This window comes from Falco punctatus (assembly GCF_963210335.1).
Source record: "Falco punctatus genome assembly, chromosome: 9".
NCBI lineage: Eukaryota > Metazoa > Chordata > Aves > Falconiformes > Falconidae > Falco > Falco punctatus.
The window spans coordinates 43,044,758-43,069,817 of NC_137589.1; the positions used below are offsets into that span (position 1 = coordinate 43,044,758).

The 25,060-nt window shown below is 39.5% G+C and overlaps 1 protein-coding gene across 3 annotated transcripts in view; it reads right to left on the bottom strand.

Annotated features, from left to right (window-relative positions):
* The window catches only part of NEK6 (NIMA related kinase 6), an 84,166-nt gene that overhangs the window by 20,911 nt on the left and 38,195 nt on the right, over positions 1–25,060 (bottom strand). For 2 of the 3 annotated variants that reach the window (XM_080401439.1, XM_080401438.1), the window contains exons 2-7: positions 22,710–22,834; positions 13,603–13,743; positions 12,201–12,263; positions 6,657–6,767; positions 3,068–3,176; positions 1,698–1,805 (exon numbers count right to left, since the gene is read on the bottom strand). In XM_080401439.1, the coding sequence (XP_080257565.1) occupies positions 1,698–1,805; positions 3,068–3,176; positions 6,657–6,767; positions 12,201–12,263; positions 13,603–13,743; positions 22,710–22,802 (625 nt within the window). In that variant the 5' untranslated portion in view covers positions 22,803–22,834. The remainder of the gene's footprint in view (positions 1–1,697; positions 1,806–3,067; positions 3,177–6,656; positions 6,768–12,200; positions 12,264–13,602; positions 13,744–22,709; positions 22,835–25,060) is intronic. The other variant, XM_080401437.1, reaches the window with a different exon arrangement.

Genomic DNA, 25,060 nt, shown 5'->3' on the forward strand with positions numbered 1-25,060 from the left:
TTGCCTGTTCAGATGATGTGATTGTAACTTTCTGTGAAGAGGATTTATTTTCATCTATTAAGTGTAGTGTGTATATATCCTAGGATAGCTTTTGATGCAAAGGGAAATCTAGTGTTTTATTCAAGTCAATTATCTAAATGCCTGCCCCGCTTTTTAAGCACGCACAGAATAAGGTATGCATCTTCCTTTCTTGTCCACTGAGAAGCCCCAGTGCTGCTGGTGAGTATTATCAATTAAGTTTGTACTCATAGAAGAAACAAATGAGCAAGACTCACATTCAGTGGAAGCAACTGCACAAACAGTGAAACACCATGTTCCAAAATCTAGTCACAGCACTAAATGTAAAAGAGCTTAAATACTGCACTAAAAGCCAAAGTTCCTTCCGTGCTGTAACACAGAAGTACCTTTGCGACTCAAAATAATTGAGACCCATTAATAAAACCAGAAAAATCAGCCACCTCTCCAGAGGCTACAGAGACAATTATGGAATACTTCATACTATAAGACTTACATAATTACTGTAAGAACTATATGTATAGTACACTTTTCTATAGCATTGTAGGTAATGCCAATGGCAAAAATGAGGGAGAGAGGAACCCAAATGCCCTAAACCACTCAATTTCAATTCCCAGTAAAAAGCTGGAAATATCACCATGCTACTTACAAACCACAAAAAACAGAACAAGAAACAAGTAATCACTATCATTATGACTGGTTCACAAGTATCATGACAAATGATAATTTTTTTTTTCCATGATAATGTAAGAGTCTTCAGAGGGAAGGAAACACAAGCAACAGATGCATTACAACTTCAATGCTTTTATCAAGGGCTTATATAACTTTACTTATAAGCAAACTGTTAAATCTGTCTAAATGAAACTACTTAATGGATGCAAAATTGGTTGGAAAAGCAGTTTGCTAAAGTAGAATGCTACTTCAAGTGAAACCCTGCAAGACAGCCACTAGCTCTAGTTCTGTTCAACACGTGCATTAATATGGGGGACTGGCAATGCTTTTGCCTTTGTGGGTAACATGAAGGTGAGATAAACCAAAGCACTGCAGAGTACAGAATAAAAATCCAGAGTGATCACAAGTAGGAGAGTCTGGAAATGGGATACAGTTCAGTAAGAATAAAAGCAAGGTACTACACTTTGGCAAGAACAACTAGCTGCACTGACAGAAGAGCAGCAAAACAACCTTCAGATATGTGGAAAACATTAAGAAAACTTGGATATTTAAAGCCCAAGATGAGTTTACAGTGAAGTCCTTTTTTGGAACAGATGAACCCGGAGGGCTCTGAACACTGCCCTCACCTCAGATGACAGTCACAACCCCTGTTCAGACTCAGATGGCCAACCAGCATCTGCTAAAAATGGTGGTGGTGCACCATGTAATTCCACGAAGCAGAGTGCAGGCAAATGTGCTGTCTGGACTGGAAAAGCTGCATTTGTTACGTTTCTTATAAATCATACACTTACCAGGCCAGACTTTCCAGAAGAAAAAAAATTAAAGTGGAGTTTTAAAACAAAAAAATACTTATTAATTTCATATGAAGAGTATTTAAAATATGTTATCACAGAAAATATAGTATGTATCAAGCTTCCGTCATAGTAGGCCAACAGACATCATTTCTTTTGAACATCACAGCTGACAATGGTATGGCAGTGCTTGCTTAGCGTCTGTGAGTACCATCTTACCTAAGGAATGTGCTGCAGTGGTTTTAGAACTAAAAAAACGGCCTAATCCAAGATCTCCCAGCTTCACCACCCCTGTGGCTGTTATAAAGACGTTGGCTGGTTTTATATCTGCAAGAAGAAAAAGGTAAGAGGTCAAAGCCACAAAAGGTTACTTGGTTCTAATACTGCAATAGAAACATAGCCTGGAGCGCGCTCTGTACAAAAGAGGCTTGAGCAGAACCGTGTTTCTTTATACCTTTGATAGGCTGAATCTTCCAAGACTTCAAGCTCCACACACACACACACACACACACAAAAATCAGAGCATACTTCCCAGCACACAAGAAATACCAATGAGGGAAAAAGTAAGAAACAGCACAACAGAAGAGAGGCAACTCTAACTGATGGAAATCAAGAGCAGTAAGTCTGTTTCTCTTTGGAAATGATCGTTTTCTACAAGAAACTGTACTGCCCACCATTGTCCCCTCACAGCAAAGGCTAATTACTGTCCCACATACATATACATGAGTTCTGGGCTCTATATACAATCCAGTTTGTTCACAGAGTGTAAAAATTACCAGAACCCCAGTTTCTCAAGCAGTCATGTCAGGACTGAGTTAGTGAGGCTCTTTGCTCACATTAAAGCAGACTAAAATGTGTGAGGCTCCAAATTTCAGCCACCAATTACAGACCTAATTCAGGTACAACTGATAAACTGCATCAGGATGTCTAAAGGAGGAAAACCAACATCACACTGCTGAAAAATATAGTGAAGAATTCAGTACTTCAGAGCAAAAGGGAAATAACAAGCAGCAGAAACGGATATTGGTGTCTTTTGGGACATTTGCATTTCCTGGGTCAAGTCCTTCACAAAGGATTTATGCTGAAAGAATCAGGGTAATTTTTGGATAGAGCTCAAAGTTATGAAAAGTTCTAAGACAAGAGATTCAAAAATAATTAATGAAAATAGAGAACAGGTTATGAGAGTGTGGGACATATTTGTATTAATCTTTCAGAAAAGCTTGCAAGACAGAAAACCTCTTCTAAGCCCTCTAAGGTCACAGCTAATATAATGAAGACTATCTTAGAGTTCACCGTATCCAGGAGTCTCAGCATTTTACTTCTGACACTCCTCTAATGGCAAGTTTGACACTTCTACTTAATATCAGCGTCTGGAATACAAAGCAGCTCATCTTCCTAATACCACACTCACTTCGGACTGAATCCTTTAACAATGAGGCAAAGAGACAGAAGGAGAAATCCATCTTGCAAGCTCCAGCCTCTCTAAACATGCATTGGCTGAACATCAGCATAATTGTTTTTGAATGTAGGCGCTTACTAATTGGAACATTATATTATTATTCAGTGAAAAGAGACTGAATTAATGTTACCTCTGTGCATCACCCTGCGGGAGTGCATGTGTTCAACTGCACTGCATAACTGCACAAAATATTTCCACACCGTCCTTTCCGGGATTAACCGTTTCTGCTTTTTAAAATACTGTGGGAGGAAATAAATAAAAGATCAGTGAAAAAGCAACATATTTGACTCGTTCCTGGACTTGTGTTAGGCAGCTGCAGGTTGCTCATGTCTTCCAGATCTGCAGCAGCATGACTTTTCTTCTGATTAGCTTTTAACTCCTTCTCTCTACATGTAAACTTCAGTGCAGTTCACTAATTAACAACTATTATGAAAAATATGCTTAAATAGGTTTGACATTTTTGAATGGACACCAATTATAATTACCATTAGTCTCCTTAATTACCCTGCAAAACATATGTAATGCCTCAAAACAATGAATGTCTCAAATATTTTGCCTTAAGTAACAAAAGATCATAAAAAAATCTTGTAAACATTCATTATTGTACAATCTATTAACAACAATAAGGTAATCTGTTCCTCCTTTTTAAAAGATGGCTAGAGCATCAATAAAGTATCCATGTTTCTTCTGTGATCAGGTAGAATAATACATTCTATTTCATGTATAATAGGAATACTAAATCAACCAAACTATCTCTAGTGAGACAAAAAGACACTACTGATCAGGAGACATGCAGATCTGGAAAAAGATCATTTTGTGTGCATTTATGCAGTGCCAACTATAGCTGAGTCTGGATTCAGTGGACCTCTGGGTACTAATAGCTCTCAAATAAAATAATTGTAAGCATAATGCACACAATATGAAGGAGTGCAGCACGGTGATGGTTCCCTGGAATACTGAAGTTGTCCTCCCCAGCAACTTATTACAGGAATAAATAACCAGCTGCATGTTTACCCTTTGCTGAAGCATTATGTACCTTCAGCTATTCTTTTACCATTTCAGAAATACGCAACAGCCATATACATCACATGGAAAGCATGACTGCCTCCTCTGAGGCACCCCAAAAATCACACTACTTCGAATTACTGGTCCCCGACTTCTCATTGCTTCTCCCTGTGCTAGACCACTGAGCTACTTCATCCAGAGCATTAACAAAATACACATGTAATACACTTCCAGAAGTTTATTTATCCTCATCCTTTGATATACAAGGTGTCACTGGATAACAACTAGCTCTGAAACACTGTACACCCTTCTAGCACACTGCAACTGCATCTTTTGCATCATACCCTTGAGAATTTCCACCAGCAGCATGCAAGAGCAAGAATAAAAGGAAGGAAATTCGTCATTGCCCCTTTCTGCATCTTGTGCTTTTTCGTCTCAGTAGAGACATCTGATGTCCATTGTCACATTTTATATTTTATGTGAAGTGCTGTTACTGGTTCGTGTTTGACTCAAGTAATGGCAAATCTTCTTTTGCAGATCAGCTGTGAAGGGGCACAACCCTGCAATTCCCCAGGCAGCAAACCTGACAGATTGCAACAGTTTCAAACCAAAACTTGATAGAGAGCTCAGAGAAATTACAGAGGGTGAGGGATAAAGTGTTATATACACAATAAAATTCTTTAATTCTCATTGAAGTATTTAAGAGTGGACATGCAAGGCCACAAGTGATAAATTTCTAAATGTCATGTCCAATCAGATTCGCCTGACATTTACAAGAAAGTCCCAACTCTCCAGTGGGTTATCCTGCAGCACTCCCTTACATCAGCTTTACAATACCTCATAAATAATGCAGGCACCAGGGGCGTGACAAAGACAGTCCCTGTTTTTATCACTCTCGCACCTTCAGAGTGTTGTTACTGCTGTTCCTACCACCTCCTGGAAACTGAAAATCCTCACGTAAGCTTAAATTCCCAAGGGGTGGGGGTGGGGGCAGGCAGGCAAATTCCCCTTCCACAATTAAAGCTATATTTAGGACGAGACTTTTGTTACCTCTTGGTTTTAGGCATCTGTCCGTCCTGTCCCCGCCCCCCCCCCCCCCCAAATAAATAAATAAGGAATTCCAAGATTTGTACCAATAGGAAATCATCATTTATATGACCTTGAAAAAACCTAGTGCATCTTCTTTATGCCTGCGATAAACATGTGGGAAAACAGACCAGGCTGGGGAGCACTGGCAGAAAGAACACAAGTTGCAGTGCTGTTCAAGTTATCAAACTAAGAATCTATAAATAATGTTTTGGAAAAAAGTAACTCCTGTTTATAAAATGACACAAAAAGTAATTTTAAAAAATTAAATAACCAGTCTTGGTAGATAAATGAACATATTTATCAGTAGAGAATGTTTTAAACTAAAAACTGTAAGTGAAATAAATGCAAATATTTTATGTGATGGTATCTCAAAATTATGTAGGTAAAGCTTTTTATAAGTTAAGATTTAAAAATCAAGCAAAACACTTGCACACCCCAGGACGATCACAGCCCTAACTCCTGCTCTCACAGCTCTCGCTTTCTTTCCACCTTTAACCGCAACTACAAAAAGCCTGAGATAAACTGCAAGTTTCCCAGGATCTGTTGGGAAAAGGGTAAAACATACAAGAAGCCACAAGAAAACACCAAAAGACAAAAATACACGCGAGCTCTCCCCAGGCAGGACAAGCTCTGTCTCCACAAGGCCAAGTGAGCCTGCCCAGGACCCCGATGGCCGCCCAGGACCCCGATGGCCGCGGCAGCAGGCGGTGGCTCCTGCTACTGAGCAGCTGTATCTGGAATTTTGGGGCTCTCCCCAGGAATGGCTCTGCCAACTGCCTGTTCCCAGCTCGCTCGCCCAGGGGGACTCTCCTGCGAGATGGAGCAGATTCTCATGGATACTGTAAATTTAGCCGTTGACTATGGACTAAATGGATAACTTGTTTGACAGCCTTTGGCCTAGTGCCTCACAGCTCTGCTGGCAAAGAAAACAAATCTGTTAATAAGATATTTTAACTGTGACAACAAGGAGGAGGAGAACTTTCCAAACATTCATTTATGATAATTACAGAATAATGATGGCAAAAAAACAGGTAAAACATGGAGAGAAGGTTGAGAGTGCTAACAAACATGATATAACACATCTGTTCTCACAAGGGATGTATGTCTAAAGATTAACATGTCAAAGAAAATATAAAAGCAGGTGGTAACAGCTTAACTAAAGCTGGTTTGCAGCAATACAAGTATTCCTAAGAGCAACATAAAAGAAGAACAAGTACTTGAAACATTTTCTCAAACCCAAATCCCCACTGCAAAGAAAGTCAATACACTTTCTTGAATGTCTTCAGAGTGGCAGACAGGCTATGTGAATAACAAATCTAACAATAATTAAATGTCCCCATCAATCACAGACTGGATAAATCAACCTTGCGAATAACACATACGTCCCACCAAATAATACAGAGGCTTGCTCCCTCCAGAAGCAATGACCAGAAGCAAGCAGCATAGCTTGGTGCATGTCAAATGCCACCAGGCACTTCAGTTTAGGCTCTGGAAGCACCCTGTGGGTGTGCAAAATTGCAAACAGAAAATAAAAGTGCTTCCGGCACAGATGTGCTTGCCCCCACTGCCACGTGTCTGCTTAACCGTGGAAGTTTGTAGCACCTCCAGAATCAACACGTCCTTACCTTAATCATCTGAGAGAGATCACCAGCGTCAGCAAGTTCCAGGACAATGTTAAGTTCATTGTCTTCAATAAAAGAATCCAAATACTTAATTATATTGGGGTGGTTCAGTTGCTGCAGATAGAGGGAACGCAAGAAAGAAACTTAGAACGCTGTAGTAACAACTCCAAGATACAATACATGTACTGCTTTTGTAATCATTATGCAAAACAGTTCACAACAGGTGCAACTAGAAACTGTGTTCCGAGTTACTGTAGACAAATATCCTGTAAGAAATACAATGTATTGCAAGTACAGCATAATAAAGTGTCTTGAGTAAAGAGCAATAGAGCCTAAAATAGCGTGAAACAACCTTTTCCAATGTAAACTCACAAAGTATTTAAAATCAACGTCCTGAAAGAAGCTTTGTTAAGCAGTAACTGATCCCCACCCACCCCTTAAATATAAACAGACCCCCCCAATTGTTGATTACGGTACACCTTGATGTCTCTTTGCTCCTTAGAACAGAATTAAATTAAAACTCTGATGGAAGCAAACAATGCACAAATTACATATGTCAGTTTATTTTTCTAATTATTTATGCTTGCCTCTTCAGTGATTACTTCTTTTCATTTCAGGTATAGCTTCCTATATTCACAACTGATATTTTAATTTTTTTTTCCTCCTACATTTCTTAAAAAATGGCATCTTCTCAGATTGTTACATTTTACTCATGGGACTAAATTAAGAAACAGGCTCAAGAAATTAAAATTTGTTTTAATATTTTATGTCTGAATTTCTTAACGTGGAAAACTGTAATTGCTTAGAAGATAATGTACTATCTAGAGATCTCTTTGCTCATTTTGCTTTAGATTATCTTTCTCTTGTGCTCTTACAAATGCAGTAAATTTAGAAACTACTAAAGTGAGCATTTCATCTACTAAACAGCTGTGACTCAACTTGTCTGTTCCAGGGGTTACAAAGCCAAAAGAAACACTGTTATGATCCATCACGCTAATCACTCCTCTCTGCATGCACATTAGGGGATAGATTCTTCTTTGCAATGCCTCGACACTAGCACACATTAGCGTTAATGGGATCCATGTGCAGGCATCAGGAGAAGAACATTCCCACAAGCCCAAGCCTTAAATAAATAAATAAAAGTCACAGCCCACCATTTCTATAGAAATTTCTTTTAAATGTCTGCTCTCAGGTACCCTGACTGAAGATGAACTTTGAGTGAAAAAAAAGCACCAAACCCCTGAGAACAGCCCTTGGCCCTTAATGCACACCGGGGTGCCTTCCCCCCCACCACCACGTGCACTATCGTGACAGAGCCAATGCCTGGGTACTGCTCTTGTGGATACAGGAGAGCCTAGGATTTAGGGGATGTTTTCTGTCCTCCTTAGGATGCTCTGCTGGGAACTCTCCCCAGAGTTCCCAAAGGCATCAAGGAGTTCAAGCAGTCAAACAAGCCTTTTCCTAACCCTCAGCACCACGTGCCAATAAAATACAAGAGCAAAACACTACAACTGCAACAGGGAACAAAAACCACACACTGCTGGGGCAGCTACTACACCAACATCTTCCCTGTTCTGACCCCAGCCCTTACTTAGTTTATTTTGTATAAGAAAGCCCAACTTAGTCAGATCCAAGCATTGCTTAACCAATACAAAGAATTTAAGTACCTTTTTTGTGAGACTGTACACACTTTTTCTGATGGTTTTTATTGATTTGAAGAAACCCAATAGATCTAAAAGAGGAATGTTTCTTCTATTACAGTGAAGTATAAAATTAAAAGCAAATAAACAAACCACCCATGCCATCATGCTCGCTTCTGTGGTAGCTCTTTTGATGAAGCGGTCTCCGAGGTCTCCTCTCGCAGCAGCAAAAGCTGACGCCACCCTCTGCAGAAACCAAGCAGAGGGACGAGTGCCCCAGAAAGAGCCTTACTAGACTCTCTTCTCTGCTGGAAAACCCAGCAGACTGCCCATGACCTTTCAGAGGTGTGAATGCAGAAGTACACATTTTTTTCCTCTAATTCACTGACCCTTGAACACTGTTTTCCCAGCCAGCTAGGTAAACCACTATGGATAAGCCAAACTTCAATTCTCCACTCTTTCTTTCGTCAAAATTTTAAGTACATATATTGACTCTGGGTTGGGTTTTTTTAATAACTACTGTATATTCATGCAGCATGGAAAAAGCCACCTGAATTTTCTTCTGTATATTCATTCTCACCAATCCTCAAATGCACAAAACATTACAAACACTTTATCTTGGGTTAATGACATTTCCTATTTCTTTAATGCATCCTAAAAGTCCAATGGCAGTTAATGCCTGATGTGTATGCACAGCAGTGCTGTCAGCACGAGGCATGCAGAAGGGTAAGCCACCTCTAAATGAGTGGCTGTGGGTGCTGGCAGCCCAAATGCTGATTACAGCTGTATTACTGAGCTGCTTTGCCTAAACCTTTTCGCCAGAAATACACTGAAAGGAACATAAAATTTCATCTCGCTTCTGTTAAATTTTGAATAATTATAGCCCCTTTGTTCCTGATATAGAAGTCTTTGATCAAAACAAAGTACTTGGACAGGGATGGACTACAGTAAATCTATGCAACTCCTTCACAAACTCCTCAGTGGTCTACATTAAAAATAAAAACAACAAATAAAGAAAAGCTCTTATAGCAAATTGTTTTAGTAATAGTCTAAAAATACTTCATACTAGACACCGGAATTTAGAAGTAGCAAGAAGTTTTTAAAAATATCAATATCCCATATTACATGGCCAGACACTAGACATCTGCAAGGCAGACATGTACATCACATCTACGGAGTGATGAAAAAATACCTGGATTGAGAAGGATTTAACCAGACTCTAAAATACTGGGCTGAATCAGGTCCTTGGCACACTTAATACTTTCTAGACATAGGAACCACTATCTTAATTGATAAACTCAGGAAGTGAAATGTATTTTATCTTCTAATACAATGATGCTAAAAATGCTGGAATTAAAATTGAGAATAGGCATTCATTTAGGAAAAACACACTTGTCCTACTTTCCTGAAGCTGCACACATGCTATTCTAAAGGAACCAAAATGTGAAAAGCTCACAACAGACCCTGAAACCCCATGAAATTCCATAAAAAGCCAGACCAGAGGCCAAGCATACTCTGCAGCAAGAACTTAACTGTCACTTTTAAAAACTTTCTCCTGCTTCCAGGCACAGACTGTTCTGCCCCATGCTGCATAAGCAGTAATGCCTGCTGCCCAGCCCCAAGAAGGGAGCTGTGTCCTTCTCTGATGAAGCAGCTCTGAAGCTTTTAAACGTGACTAAAGCTTTTAAATGTGACTTTTTACAACAGTCCCAACACACCACATCTTCGGTTATTTCTGTGAAGCTGTGACAACAGGCAGTTCTCAGAGTGAAGAGTGATTAATTAGCAAAGGATGAGTTGCAGATATATTGATCTGATCCGTTACTCATCTTACGGCACAGAGTGATGTGTGGTCCAGCTGCTGACAGACGCACCAGCCCTTCCCTGCCCACAGACAGGCTCTGAGTGATGCTGCCTGCAGGAACAGCCTGTGCCTGCACAGGGTCAGCGAACACGCTGACCACAACAGCATCATAACACAGCTCCAAAATCAGTAACTTCAACTTTGATTACTTTTTACTTACTATCTGCTGATCTTCTCAGAAGCTGAGCTACACACATCTTGGATAACATTCAAGGTATTTTGTTAGCTCTGAGTGGAAAGCTAGTAGTCATTTGAAGGAAGTGAACTACACACAATATTAATATATTCCCTTTGCATGTCTAATACAACAGGATTCAAGCTGACTTTTTAACGTACTCAAACTTCAGAATCCTCAGATGGAGCTACACAACTGTCCGAGAAGAATTGTTGAAATTCAACAATAAAGACTAATTAAACTACCAGCACAATAATGTTTTGCAAAATAAACAGCATAGTAGTACCTTCCTGTAGACTGCCAGCAACTATGCCTGCTCTTCCCTTCACCCCAACTAAATGAATTTACTGGTATGTTTTCTATTCTTCTACAAAATACCGTGCAAACCAATCCAGTTTTACTAACCAGTATTTTTCAACGCAGAATTGCACTTTGCTGGTCTAACGGAAACTCCATCCCGCCAGAGAGCTCCAGCTACTATTTAAAAAACAATCTCCAACAAGAAGCTGGAAGCATGGCAAACATGCTACCCTGCTCAGAAGACAACCACTGAAGACTTCAGAACATGTACAGATACTGCTTAATTCCAGACAAACAGAGGCTTTTAACTTAAACACGTTGGCTCAGAGACAGGTAACAACAGCTTTTGTCTTCAAAAGGAGCTAATTCAGGCTCCCAATACTGCTGCAGCTAGACAGCTTTGGTGATGGTATAAAGACTGGGGAGAGTAAGTAATTTAAATTACTTCAGCAGTGGATAGGGAAGCCCTACGCCGCTCAGTATATCATATTAGTGTTCACAGCAACTGTAGTTTGGTATCTGGCTTCTTGGAGAACTTGTCTCTAGCAGATGAGGTTGCCTCTGGCCACCCCACATGGGTGGCTGGGCGCTGAGCTTCTGGAGGCTCCTGTCAGCATGGGTATTTTATTTTCAGTTTCCTCTGATTCTAGTAAATTTGCACATTCTGCTCTGAATAAATCTAGTGCAAGTTTACAATATCTTCCATAACCAGACCTCAAGACAAAACTGTTTAGACTACCTAGAACCCAAAAATATCACAAATTCTGGCTTTGAATGTTAATGTTGGCATTATTTTTCTCCATGACTGTTAAGCAACTGGATCATGTTCACACAACATCCTGTATGCCTTTGCTGCAGTCTAGCAGACTCAAGCTTTGTCTACAACTGCATGGATATAAATTGACAATTTAAATAGAAATACCTAAAAACACATTTAGAAAATGAATTATTTAATACTTTTAGCATTAAATTTGACTAGCTAAACTAAAATTTTAGCCTTCAACAATCTGTTGCATTTACTCAAAATATGTATTTGAAGTGCAATGCATATATATTTCCTACCAACATTTTGAAATAAATTACTGAGATGGAAAAAAAGCACTAGTTCGTTTCATCACTTAAAAAGTACTCCTTGGTTTCATCGCCTTTACCTACACTATGATTTTTCATGCGTGGTATGTGTGTGTGTGTATATATATACACACACACACAAAACTTTTCTCATTTAGCTAGTTCATTAATTAGCTTATTTTAAAGTGACAAACAAATCAAAACACGTAAAGGGCAGAATTTACATGCCTCTCAAAGAGGAGTACTTGCTTTTTTACAACAGAAAGATTAACAGATTCCTTAGACTATAGGCAAAAACCTCAGTAAAATTAAGTTTTAAGCCAAAATTCTTGCATCATGTAGGCATTCCAGTTTGCAAAAGAAAGCACAGTCTATTAAGATAATTCTGTCTGCTACATAAGCTTTATTTGCTATAAAAGGCAAGTGACTGTTGCCAACCTGAAAACAATTTTTTTCTCAAAACAAAAAATGGAAAAAGTCATTGTAAAAATTCTTACCTTCAACAGGTCAATTTCTTTAATGCAATCTTGCCTAGCCTTGGCATCCATCATTTCAAAAATCTTCAAAGACAAAAACATAGAAGATTAAAATGAACAACAAAAAGAAGATTTTTATATTTTAACAAGAAATTGGTCTTTTCTCTCCTAATTTGTATATCCTCTGCCATAATGAGTATTCACACAATCCCCAGATCAAAGAAAGATCAATGTTTTCTTTATTTTGAACCCGCTAAAGGGCCAGGAATACAGTAAAATTAATTTTAGAACCCGTAGGCAATATTCTAAGCAGCAAAAAAAATAAAGATACTACTTTATGAATTTGCTGTTATGATTTTCAAAACATAGTTATCTTAGTTACTATTAATTTCACATGGTAAATAAAAGATAAAATGTTTACTTTTTTCTTTTAAACAGAGATAATAGCTCCCACTGACTTCTCTGTAATAATTAACAATAATATTGAGCATTAATATTCATTTTGTAATAATCAGGGAGTAAGGCACTAGAAACATGAGTTTAAAGGATGTGATGAAGGATGAAAGGCAAATTTCCTCAAACAAAATGCTGTTCTGAACGCTGCACAATACTTCAAGCATTGTTACAAAACTATACTGCTTGCAGTAAAGTTTTTCAGAAATTCATCTAAAACTCCCTCAGCAAGCGCAGGCATTTTCCCCTTTGTGCTCATGTTCTCCTGATTCACCTCTGTCACAACAGCAGTCTCCTAGCTAAATACCTATGGCCATTAGGGCCTCATTCTTTCACACACATTTAATTACGATTTAGTGAATCCTTTTTATAAAGTAAAACAAAAATTTAAAAATAAATACGAAGTTGCGCCATTACTACATAATTCTGATTTAGAAACATAAACCCACTCCAGGATGACGAGGGGTAAAGGCCACGCAGTGCAAACAGACTGCTCAAAACTGCAATGGGGTCCCACATAGGGCACACAGGCTATAGGCAAAGCAGCCCCAGAGAATACAGCCCAGGGGCAGGCAGGAGCGCAGTGAGGCCACCTGGCCTCTCGCATCCAGATGTAAACTGAGCACCATGAAACTATCCTGACCTAATCAGTTATTTGTAAAACTGCTTTGAGACCTTCAGAAGCATTATTTTTTATTCTGTATCTTGAAATAATAAAGAAAAAAAAAAAAAGAAAAAAACTCCCAAACTGAGCTAAATAAGAAAGCAGAGTGTTGGGGTTTTTTAGTGTAAAAATATCAAACCAGACCATCCAGTGCTCTCAAACTATATTTATAAAGCATTTTATTGCATTATTATTGCTGACAAAAGAATACTGAAGGTAGTATCTTGACTCAAAGTAATCTGTGTAGAACTTAAAACATTCCCATTTTACTTGCTAAATAGTGAGACTTTGAACTTCAACGCTCACCTGAACTTTCTTTAATGCCACAGGTTTTCTGTCCAGAAGACAGGTTGCTTTGTAAACTTCGCTGAATTGTCCTCGTCCAATCTTTTTCTCTATCTGAAAATCTGCCAATGTGCAGCGATATGGGTACGATGTTAAATGTCTCTGTTCAAGTAAAAAGAAATTGTATCAATGAACTAGAAAAAGTGATGCAAAAACATGAATTTGCATTCCCAATCTGTCTTGTTTACAACCACAAACTAGTGGTTTCTATTACTAATCACATGCAGGACAATCAATTCCTCCCAGTAAGCATGGCCCAGCAAGATAGACAAGAAATTTGTTTTTGATTTGGTGTACGATGGACAACAGAGTGGTCTGGCTTTCCTTTTCCCACCTTCATTTTTCTTTGTCCACTTCAGACAATTCTGTACCAGAGCAGTCGGACCATAAAAGCACAGCATACAGCCACAAGTGCACACACATGTAACGGCAGGACTGGGTAAAAGTATTAACCAAACTGAAGCATAAACAGCTACTAAAAATGTACAGAACAGAGTTAAGATCGCCAGATGTACGCACCCTCTTGCTCTCATTGCTGATGGTCCAAAACTTAATCTAGGCTGATCAGCCTATAGATAACTCTGACCATAAATGCATTAATTCCTAGTAACTGTATTAGTAACATAGGCTGAATTAAGTTAAATGAGTTTTTTGAACGGGAAATAAAGTCTTGCCTTCTGTGTAAGTAGCTAATTGGTTCCAAACTATGATCTCCCTAGTTACAGACCCTCTCATCAACTTTGCCCGCCTGTGTCACTTGGGAGGTGCTGATGCTTACTTCTGAGGTCCCAGGTAAATACTCAGCCAGGGAGGCAGACACAGCGTAACGAGGATTACATACTCCACAGACTAGGAACTGCTCCCTAGAGCCATTCTGGTCTCTTCTGTAATTAACATGATGCTAACCAATGTTTAAAAAACGAATTATGGAAATTAATGACTTAAAGTTGCCATGCACGGCAAGTAGAATATTTTTGAGCTTCAGCATCTTGAGCCATTTCAGAGTTCCCATCAAAAACCACAGAAGGGCAAGCACACAGCAGAAGCTGGGGGAGGCCTTCCCAGGGATGCAGCCATCATTCACAGCTGAATCCTCGGCAGGCAATCCCAGCAGCAGCTCCCGGGAGAACGGACCAGGAGGGCTGGATGTTTGAAGAAGGCGTCATTTCCTAACACAGAGGGCTGGGGCTGGAAGTAAGATTTCAAACACAGGTAAAGCTTTCAGGTCAGCACCTTTTACCAGCACTACATACAAGACAGCATGAGGATCTCTTACAGCGTCTATTTATTTTGACAAGTTAATAACTCTGGACTTCTTTGCAACAGAATTAAAACCGACTACTATCCAACAAACAATAAAAAATATCAATCAAGGCATTTGAGAAAGCTTCCAGATTTCAAGGCGCGCACGCAACTCTGAACTACCATCACAGTTACTTGGCAGAGGTTTCGTAAACAAAGTTGTAAAATTCAATGTTTTTAAGAAAACTCACCAATAAAGTCCCCTAAATAGTAATTTCTGACCCACAAACTGCATCAATCAACAAGGACAAGCTATTTTGAAGACTGACACCTTTAGAGCCTCTTTACCACAACAAACGCAGGAGAAATCCCCATGACGAAAGCTACTCTACTGCAGGCATACTCAAGAAAAATGATTATGTTTTATAAATGCTGATGATACAGAGACACAGCTGTAAGCCACAAACCAGACAGTGAAAAGACTATCAGCTCTCCTCACTGTCACCTTCCCCCTCGTCCCTGTGGCACCGAGATGCTGTTTGCTGCTGGGGCTCATCCGGCACTTCCCCGCCACTGCCCCGTGTCAGTCGCCAAGCACTTCCCGAGGACAGCGCTCCGCAGTTCTGGGAGGGGAGGACTGCTGCTGAACTGAAAAGCTTAGAGCTTATGAACTCCCGAGGAGACAAAACCACAACACTAACATCCAGCCCGTGCCTGCTAATTCAAGTAGGCACCTAACTGGAAATTTAACTCCAGGCCATCACCATCATCAGCTTTCTTAGCTTAAATTCCCTAAAAGAGCAAACCCACTCCTTTTCAAATGAAACGACACTTCAAGTAATTATTTCTGAAATGCCAAGGCCACAGCTAAGTTTTTCCATCTATCACCATGAGCATTTGAATATTCTCATACTATGAGAAGTGGTTTTCACTTCTCAACGCTAAAGATGACAATAAAAAATTTAATTCATGAACAATAACCTACACAAATACAGCAGCTGCATTGAAATTTGCAGTTATACACGAAGGCAAGTCACACGCAAATAGGAAGTTAATTTCATCAAGTATTTCCTTTGAACAGTTCAGGAAGTGTTTCCCTGTTAAGGGCACTTTAGTTTCCCCTGCGCTCTGAAGGAGCCCCACCACCCCCCTCACTGCGCAGCCACCGCTCCCTGCAACCAAAGCCTGCCGGGGCAAGCAGCGGGAGGGTACTCGCAGTACCTGTGCCATGCTTGAAGCTGTACCGCATTTACAAGCTGTAACACAGCAAAGTAAAACTTAAAATGAAGATTCAGTATGTGTTTCTCCAAGTTTTGCAGTGTCTGCCGTACAACAAAATGGGAGCACCCTCCCACTGATGAGAAAGAAGGTAGCCTACGGGTCATCAGCTAAAGAGCAGAATGTGAAAAGAACACTGCTTTATTAGTTACATCAATTTGCTGATAATTTAGTAACTTCCAGTGAAAGTAAGGCAACCTGGGATGAAACCAGACAAGCAAATACTCAAAGTAATCAGCCCCTGCAGCCTTCTCAGTTTAAACTGGTTGCAATCTCTCTCTGCAGAGATTTGATAGGCAGCAATAATCAACATACATTAAAGTAATACAGGAGTATTCATCTCATTCCAGGAACTGCTAACGAAACATTAGTTTACACGCATTTTTTGTGTGACAAAACCACCAGAAGACTGAACACAAGTATTTGTTCAACTTGATTGGTAACTAACCAGGAACATCTCCATTTCCTGACTGTTTTACATATGAGTTACTAAACAAATCGGGCTGTCCGGTCAAATCGCTTTACCCAGCCAAGACAAAGGTGTCAGTATATAAAATTACAGAACACTTTTTCCTAATTAAAAAATAGAAAGGAATGAAAGCATTTCCTTCATCGTGAATGTGTGCCTCCTGAGCCATGCTCTTCTCTAGCAAGAAAGTTTGAGCAAAAAGCTTTTCTACCTGGGCATTAACATTCACAATAGAGCTAGCAGTTTCAGTGAGATTTTATGAAGCCACTACCACAAAACTTTCTTTTTAAAGAAGAATTCCTTGCTGAAATCAAGGATGGTATCCATTTGCCCTTCATAAATCATTAAACTCCGTGTTTAAACCAAAAGTGTTTAAGTGTAAATTAATATTTTAAGCATGTGCCAAGAAGTATCTAGCAACTTAACTTGAAAATATAAATAAATGTTAGGCAAGTGACAGGGTGTATGTGTGTGTCCTAACCACTTTCACATGGTTAGCACATAAAGTCTGCTTGCCATGCTGGAGGTAATGCTGGGTGATGACTGGACACCTTAGCTGATATGTTCTGGCATCCTCCAGGACTACAGCTGCACATTTACATATGCAATGACCTAGATTTGCATTTGCTATCACAACCTATCAGACCTAATTAAAGTAATGGAGCTTTCATACAGGCTAGAAGATGTTTGATTATGGTATAAACCAGAGAGCATGCTCAGGCTAGACCAAACATAGCAAGCTCCCTGTTGATTATGGCAGTCCATCTTCCCATACTTCTCTGTTTAAAATTAACCCTCTTATGCTTTACTGTACTGAAATGTAAGCAGGTCACTCTTCTAAATACTGTTACAAGGACACATTTAGAATACCTAAGAAATACCTACCTTCTCAGAATACCATCCCTATAGCCTGGCCTTGCATACATTTAACTTATTTCATGACTTCTGACACGGGAAACTCAATTTTTTCAAGTCCTTCCATGCTTAACCACTACAATTTTTCACAAAGCTGTCAAAGAACCAATACTTCTCCATTCAAATAAACCATGATCTTTATTTCTGCAAACCTCAACAGTCTTCATATACAGGTATGAAACGTGTGTAAAATTACATCCTGCCATCATCTTCAAACCTGTTCATCAAAAACAGATTTTCCCATTTTCAGGACAGATTCAGGTGCAGTGAAGGGTTCAGGTCTACATGAACACAGTAAAACCAAGCCAGTAACCCTGAAAAACAGGTTGCAAGTCAGTGATTTGAGCTAGAATGAAAAAAAGAATTTTTTTTAAAAAAGGGGGGGAGGGGGCAACCCAAGCAAATAAAAACCCCTCCAACCACTGGACCTCTGAAGATACTACGACAATTGGGCTGTCCGCACATTTCTGTTCCCAGGACAGCTGTAGGAAGGGGAGGCTGGGAAGAACTAGTTTTGAGACAAAAGCTGTTCTCTTTATCCACACAATGAAGTCTCATTCTTCTACTACTCCATTAAAAAAAAAAGTGCCAAAGACAAAAATCAATTAATTTCTTATTTGAATAAAGAGGCTATTCATTTTAAAGATGAAATACAGAGATTATTCCAAGAACAAGCCATTCTGGACAACATCTCTGGCATACATGTTCTCTTTCAGATGTAGTCACTGATGCGAGAGCAGAAATTGCAAAGCTGGCAGAAGCATGCAATGACAGCCCCCGTCACAATACTGAAGGGAGAAGTTTGCCAGAACTTTCAGCCTTAAATTTTGAGGCATTATGAGATTTACTGCAAAATAGAATTTGTAGGGTTTTGCGATACTGAAAAATCCCAATGAAATAAAAACTTTATATTACCTTGTACACACTGAACAGATATGCTGAAAGAGTAAGAAACTGCAATTAAAGATTAATAGGTGTCACTATAAACCAGATTATAAAGCAACGCAGGCAAAGACAGAAGATGACTGTTAGGAAAGTTTCTTGCTATATACTTGCTCCTTGGTGACAGGACCTAGTTTCTACTTATGCTTCCAGATTTTGGGGATGTCTGTTATAGTGCTACCACCGTCGCCTGACCACAGGCCACTGAACATGCAAGAACACAAACACGTCAAAACCTACAACTGGAGATTTGATACAAAATCCTTCACACACTGCTATAAGCATGTGCAGACAGGACAGCTACATAACTGAACACACTTATTGTACTTCTTTTTTAAATGAGTAGTTGTACAGCTCAGAATTTGTATTTTGGGATAAAGAAGAATAAGGAAAAAAACCTGTTCTGTAGAAAGACTTTCAATCTCCAGACTAATTAATGTTTGGCCAATAAATTATTTAAAAGCTGGGGAAACCCTGAACTGTCCTGAGAAAACTGTCCAAGCAGCCTTTCCTGCAGCCTCTAACCTGATGTTTCAAGCAGAGGGAAGTACTGGCAGACTGGCGACAAAAATACTGGTAAAATACTAACATGCTGCAGAGGAATGCCTGTGCGGCTGCTTCTCCCAGAGGCACAGAAAAGAATAAGCCTGAATGAGCTGAAAAAAGGGGAATGTTCACTGCTAATTGCACAATATATAAACCCAGAGTGCTAATGTTAATTGATAATAAAGTCAGTTGTTTTACTGCTGTCTGATTAGCATGTGGAAAACTGGCACTAGTCATCAGTCTGCACAAACAGCTACAAGGTCACAAGGTATTTAGATTACTTGTAATCAACCTAAAAATTGTTAAAGATTGGTTAACCAACAGTTAAAAAGTCAGACACTACAATCTTTAGATGCCAATAAAAGCATCTTTCCTGTAGAGCCATGAAATGAAATATTCTTTAGAAGAGTAAAAACATACTCGCCCAATTAATTTTCTGAAATCTCATTAAAAAATTTAGCCCGACTAAGTCATACACTTCTGACCTGAATTTTAATTATCTTTATGCTGCATATAAGGCTTTTTCTGATATTTGCAATGCATCATTAATTTTAAAGGAATGGTTTCCTTGCTTCTAAAGTGCATACTTCATCTGAATGACATTTACCGTAAACTAATTTCACCGTTAAAAGACATCTGTGATAGTAGATGGGGAAGCTTCAGCCCCTCCAGTTGAACACATATACATTATGAGTAATGATTTACTATCAACATCAGTGTTTCAAACATCTTTATGACATACAAAATTACACCCCATCTCCATTCAATAATGCCTACCTAAAAAGAATTTTGCATACTTTGAGTTTGAAATTCCAGGTGAATTTATGAGAACACATTAGAACAGATTGATTAAAAAGAAGAACTTCTAAGCTTACAGAGATGAGGACACTTTTAAAATATGGATTATCCTTCAAACAGGTAGTCAAGTAATTATTGAAGAATACATCCAGTTTTTCAATTTGCAGCTTCAAAACTAGACTATACAGTCATCATAAAATATACTTAACCTGACCTGTCACCTAGAATTTAAAGTTTGCTAAAGAACTTGGCTTGAATCTCTAAGTATTAACATCCTTATCAGCAGATATTTGTACTAGCTTACGACAAGGAGAGAAATACCAGCTTGAAAATAGTAGACCAAGGTGATATTCACAAATTAGTATTAACATAGAAATACTCTAAGCATTTCAGAAACAATAAATTGAAGAGTCTTTGTTGCTAGACAACCAGTTCAAATCCACCTTCAATTTGCAGACCAAAATGAAACTACCATGAACAGCTCTGCGAGTATATAAAAGAGTTGTTTATAAGTGAGTTATTGTGTTTATTTAGTATGAAAACTGAGTCAAAAATTATAGCTCCATATTTTTATACCACTGATCTACTCTTAAATAACTTTTACTGCTTACTGCTATAAACACTAAGTAATCTGGAGACTTAAATAATTGACACTTTCACTTCAGAACATTACTAGGCAATGTTCTCCCTCCTGCTGACGAACTCCTTCAGGGTAATTCTAGGCAGGTAAGGCAGTCAGAAGCTAAAACTGATTTTATTGAGCCTTTTTTATATTTATTTATTCACTTAGTCTGATACCTTACCCACAGGTCTATACTAACTAGTTACAAAGCAGAAATAACACCTCTATCAGAATGAAGGGGCGGGGGAAGAAGCTTTAACACAACAATATAATTACATGAGAAGTTTCTGCTAGAGGAGCACACTGTCGCTCTGGTCTTTTTGGAGGTGACACTAGTTTTGAATGAAAGGGCTGGAAGGGAGAGAGTGCCATTCCATACAAAACCCCCTCCTCATCCAAGGCTCTAAAAGCTCAAGTTCTGTTTTTTCTGCTTAAGCTTTTAATCCTGCCATTCACAACATTTCTTTTCAGTTTGGTCAATTTTTCCTTCTCAAACTTCTCTATCTTCCAAAAGCTACCATATAGCATGTCTGCATTACTTGTATCTTCAGAAGAAAGAAATAATATAATTTTGGATTCTTCCAGGTAATAGGTACCAGAATAATGAAAATTAAATACAGTTATGTTCCTGCAAAACGGAAAATCAGAAATATGTAATAAGCAATCATATCATGCCATCAGTGTAAGGTAGCCTGCCCTCTAAATAGTACAATTTTTGTTAATTTCTAAATTGGGCTTGCTGAGGAGACACATTGTTTTCAATTCTCTGGCAGACTATATTTTCATCATCCAGCTTTAAAAAAAAAATTATAAAACAAAGGAAGTCTTTTCTGCAATCCTAATTCCAAACTAGCTCACTCTCAGAATGGTTAATATACTCAGAGACCTCCACTAACACCACCTGGATATTAACAGACTTGAGGGGAGGTTTCATTGAACAATGACCATACAGCAAAATGAGCCCACTCAGCATCAGCGTTAACAGCGTAACATAGATTATTAGCTACTAATTACTCTTAACTATGTCATTACAAATTCTAACATGTGCTCCAAGATGCCATGAATGTATCCGCTACACAGGAACACTTCCTAATCTTGTTCATGAAATAATTACAGGGGCTCTATCCTGCCAAATGAGGCAGTAATTAACCCTAATTGCTCAAAATGCAACTGGCTAATTCTAGGAGATTAATCAAGGGGATTCAATTATTATTAAATGACTTAATATGACAAATTGCTGCATTAGGAGAGGGGGGCTTTGCTCCATACAATGTTACTTTCCCAGCAGTGCAGCGTAAGATACATTCATCGCTGTACTCCGTGGAAGCAACCTCCCACTTTTGCAAATCCTATCATCCTGTGTTTGATACAGCTTTCCTAACCACTGCTCCTTGTTTGAGGAACCTGGATCACCACTGCACTGCTCGTTCAGAACGACAAATTAAGACCCACAGACCCCTCCCCAAGGTAACGTTACACCACAGTTGCAAAAGTCTTTCTTTCTGACAGCTTTTCCATGATGCTTTTTGTTTACTCCTTAAAATACATATAGGTAAAACTTGATAGCTCTGATAACAGACAGCCTAAAGAAGGCAAGCAGCCAGAATTCACAAAATACAAATCTCATGATTACAGCGAAGGGACTGACACCACACGGAGTGCAGGTCTAACCCCAGCTTTGGCCCACTTCTGCAGAAAGGCAGGGAACAGAGCGATACATGAGCCACTATAGTGAAACTTGATAGTAGTACAGACAAAACAGATTGCAGGAGAGATTCCAGAGACCCACAGGAAATGAAGTCAGATAGCCTACAGTTCCATGTAGGATGAACTTTTTCTTTTATTTGGTAATTACCTCATCAGCTTTTATTATTAAACCATAAAAGGAGATAAAATACATTTATTCACTTACACAGTCAACTGCTTTTCTTTGGCCTTTTCTTCAAAGGATCAAAGAGAAGAGAAAGCCAACACAGTACATGTTTTTATAAGATGACTGAAAAATACTTGCTTTAAGCAAAATTCAAACTATTTCCTTTTTCTCTTATTATTATCAAAAAAACTGGATTCAGGAAACTGGCTGGCTGGCAGAATCCCAAACTGGATATACCCTAAAACTGCTGTAACTGCACTATAAACAGAGGAGAAAAAACGAAAAGAAGAAAAAAGGCTAAATGCTAAGAAATCTATAGACCTTTATAAAAGGAAGGGAAGAGAACCCAGAAGGAGAGAGATTGAAGAGACACATGCACTTACCTGAGGATCATGCTGGTATTCCTGCCCTGGCAGCTTGCAAAGAGGGTTGTTCTGGTCCCCTAGATGATGCGGGTGGTTATGCTGCCCTTCCATGGTATCATACCAAACTCTGCCTCACAGTTCTGCTGGAGTTAAAAGAAAGAGGCGAGAGAGAAGTCTCATCACTGTCCATCCAGCACTGAAAGCAAGAAACTGTTTCTAGGTATGTGCCTACACGTGGTCGTCACACATGAAGACAGCAGGAACCGATTCCTCCCCTTCCTTCCCTCAGATTGACTCCTGCATACAATTCTCGAGGGGAGAAACCCCTTATCTGCCACCAGCCCCAGACAGACCAGCACAGAGACCCTGCTGCCACCTGCACGCTGAAAGGGGCAGCAACAGGTCACAGCTACCCTCACGCTCCCCAAATCACAGAACAAAAAAACCAGTATCACAAATATTACCGGTATCATTTCCTATTAAGCAAAACAGCAGAAAATGGGTTTATTTGGTCAGTAGTACGTTACCCACAACAGACAGTGCTTTTGTCAACTGTAACAGCAGCAAGCGTTACCTCCCCTAGGACTACTGAACCTAGATGATCCCCTATGGCATCAGACACGTAGCGGACAATTCAAGAAAAGTTAGCACGTTTCCCTTTGTAAAACAAAAAATGGCAACAAGTCCCACCAGACAGTTGTAGCCTTATTTGGCCAGAGACAACCTAAAAGTGTAACTTTATCCACATTCCTTCTTGCCTAACCCCAAATTAAAAGTTCTCATGCAGGTTGGCAAGACACACGAATCAGCAGCTAGAAACCGTATTAGATTCAACAAGATCGAAGTATTATTGTAGGAACAAACAAGCAAGGGAAAATTCCGTGAATTAATTTCTTCCAGTTTCACCTGCAGCAATTACTGGGCACAGCTGTCCAGCAGAATTTCCTACAAAAATTACAGAAATTAAGCAGATGCAGTGTTGGAGAAGAGAATCTAGCAAGAGTTATCAGATAAAAAACTTACTGTAAGGACCTAAAAAGAAATTCACCATCACCGTCTGCAATGATTCTTCATTTTCATTCTAAAATTACCCTTCACCCTACAGAGACCAATTCAGCCTCCCCTCCTTTTTAAGTGCAAGGTGAAGGTCTGAGACACAACACCAAACAAAATTTAACTCTCATTTATGCTGGTTGCACAGGTGGTTAAGAGCTGTGAAATCCAGCACCTGCAACATAAAACTTCTACACATCACATCTTGCATCTACCTTGAATCAAATTATTTCACAGTATGATGAGATTAGTTTTATTTTGAGCAGTATTATAAAACCAAACAAAAGTTTGCAGGTAACAGGAAGGAAGGAAGGGACACAAGGTACTTGGTTGAGAGGGCTCAAAAAAGGGGTTATAATTAACCATAACACAAACCAAGTAGAAGGAATGGGAAGTGTGGTAGTCAGTTTCCATTTTTCAGAATTTAAAACAAAGAGAAAAAGAAAGGAAAAAATTGAAAAGTCAAATTCCTACAATGTTTGAAAGATGCAAAGGAACTTATTTCCCAAACTGGATGTACCAGACTCGTCATCATTTAAATAGGCTGCTGGACATTTGAAAATGCCATCCAGGTCCAACACACAGCAGTACAACTGCTCATCGCCACGGTGCGGAAACACCACGTTCCTCCGAGTGTGTGTGTAACCGCCGTGCCCCGCATCAGGCTGACCCCTGCCCAAGGACACCAGCCATGATGCTGAGACCACCCTGGGCAGTTTCCACACTTTCCACCTCGCAAAGTCCCTCCCTGTAGAGGGTGGGCTCAGATGCTGCTGTTTCCAGGCCAACACACCACAGTAATCTGAAAAGATAGCCTGCTCACCTTCAAAAATGGTGCCGTGAAGGGCAGGTGGTGTAAAGAGCTGCCCATCAGGCAGCCAAGACATTCCCAGTGCTGGGACACCACTGTGATCCCAGATTAACTAACCTTCCCCCGACACAGAGCCGTGCGTGGATTTCAGGACTGCAGTAGTAAACATTAACAGGGCAGTTTTGGGCTTTTGGCTGAAAGCCTTCCAGACACATCTGTTTGCAGAAGTGTAAGAGACTAAATGTATACATATTTTCTAGCCCTTCTAGGAAACAAAAACCATATTTGAACTATTACCGTCGCCATCCTGACTCTGGAATGAATCCTGCTAGTTTTATAAGCTATTTAGGGGACATCTCAGAGGAGATCACAGTGCTCCTTGCCCCATGTCACGTCAGGGGTCAGGCTCTAGCCCCGAGCAAGGCCAGTCCTCAAAAAACATTCACAGCATACACAGAACACGCACAATAAATGCACTAACATCCCTTCTCCACAAAGGGCTGTA